General features: G+C 44.6%; 1 protein-coding gene across 1 annotated transcript in view; it reads left to right on the forward strand.

Moving 5' to 3' along the window:
- The window catches only part of LOC119592421 (MAM and LDL-receptor class A domain-containing protein 1-like), a gene marked incomplete at its 5' end in the record, with an annotated part of 4329 nt that overhangs the window by 796 nt on the left and 3154 nt on the right, over positions 1-379 (forward strand). The window contains 1 exon segment of the mRNA XM_037941243.1: positions 125-286. Coding sequence (XP_037797171.1) covers positions 125-286 — 162 coding nt within the window.

Genomic DNA, 379 nt, shown 5'->3' on the forward strand with positions numbered 1-379 from the left:
CCGTTATTAATACTATGATGATTTTCTGAACCATTATCCTCATCGGGCATCACAGATCATAAAGGACATGACATATCTAAAGACCTACCCAAGATCTGCCACTTAGACTGTTTTGTTTCCACAGCGTCGATCATTCTTGGGGAACATCTCTGGGTCATTATGTGTACCTGGACCTGCAGGGAAACCAAGACGGGGAGAAGGCTTTCTACAAGAACCCGGATACCATTAACACGACCACCAGTGACGGCGACTGCTTCCGCTTCTGGTTCTACCTTTATTCCCTCGAGTAGGTTCTATAAGGGGGCTCACGTGTTATCGGGATTTCGTTGTGGTTTATGTTACATTTGCTTGTTATTCTTCGTTTGTCTGTCTGTTTCTT

Source organism: Penaeus monodon, chromosome 30, assembly GCF_015228065.2.
Source record: "Penaeus monodon isolate SGIC_2016 chromosome 30, NSTDA_Pmon_1, whole genome shotgun sequence".
NCBI lineage: Eukaryota > Metazoa > Arthropoda > Malacostraca > Decapoda > Penaeidae > Penaeus > Penaeus monodon.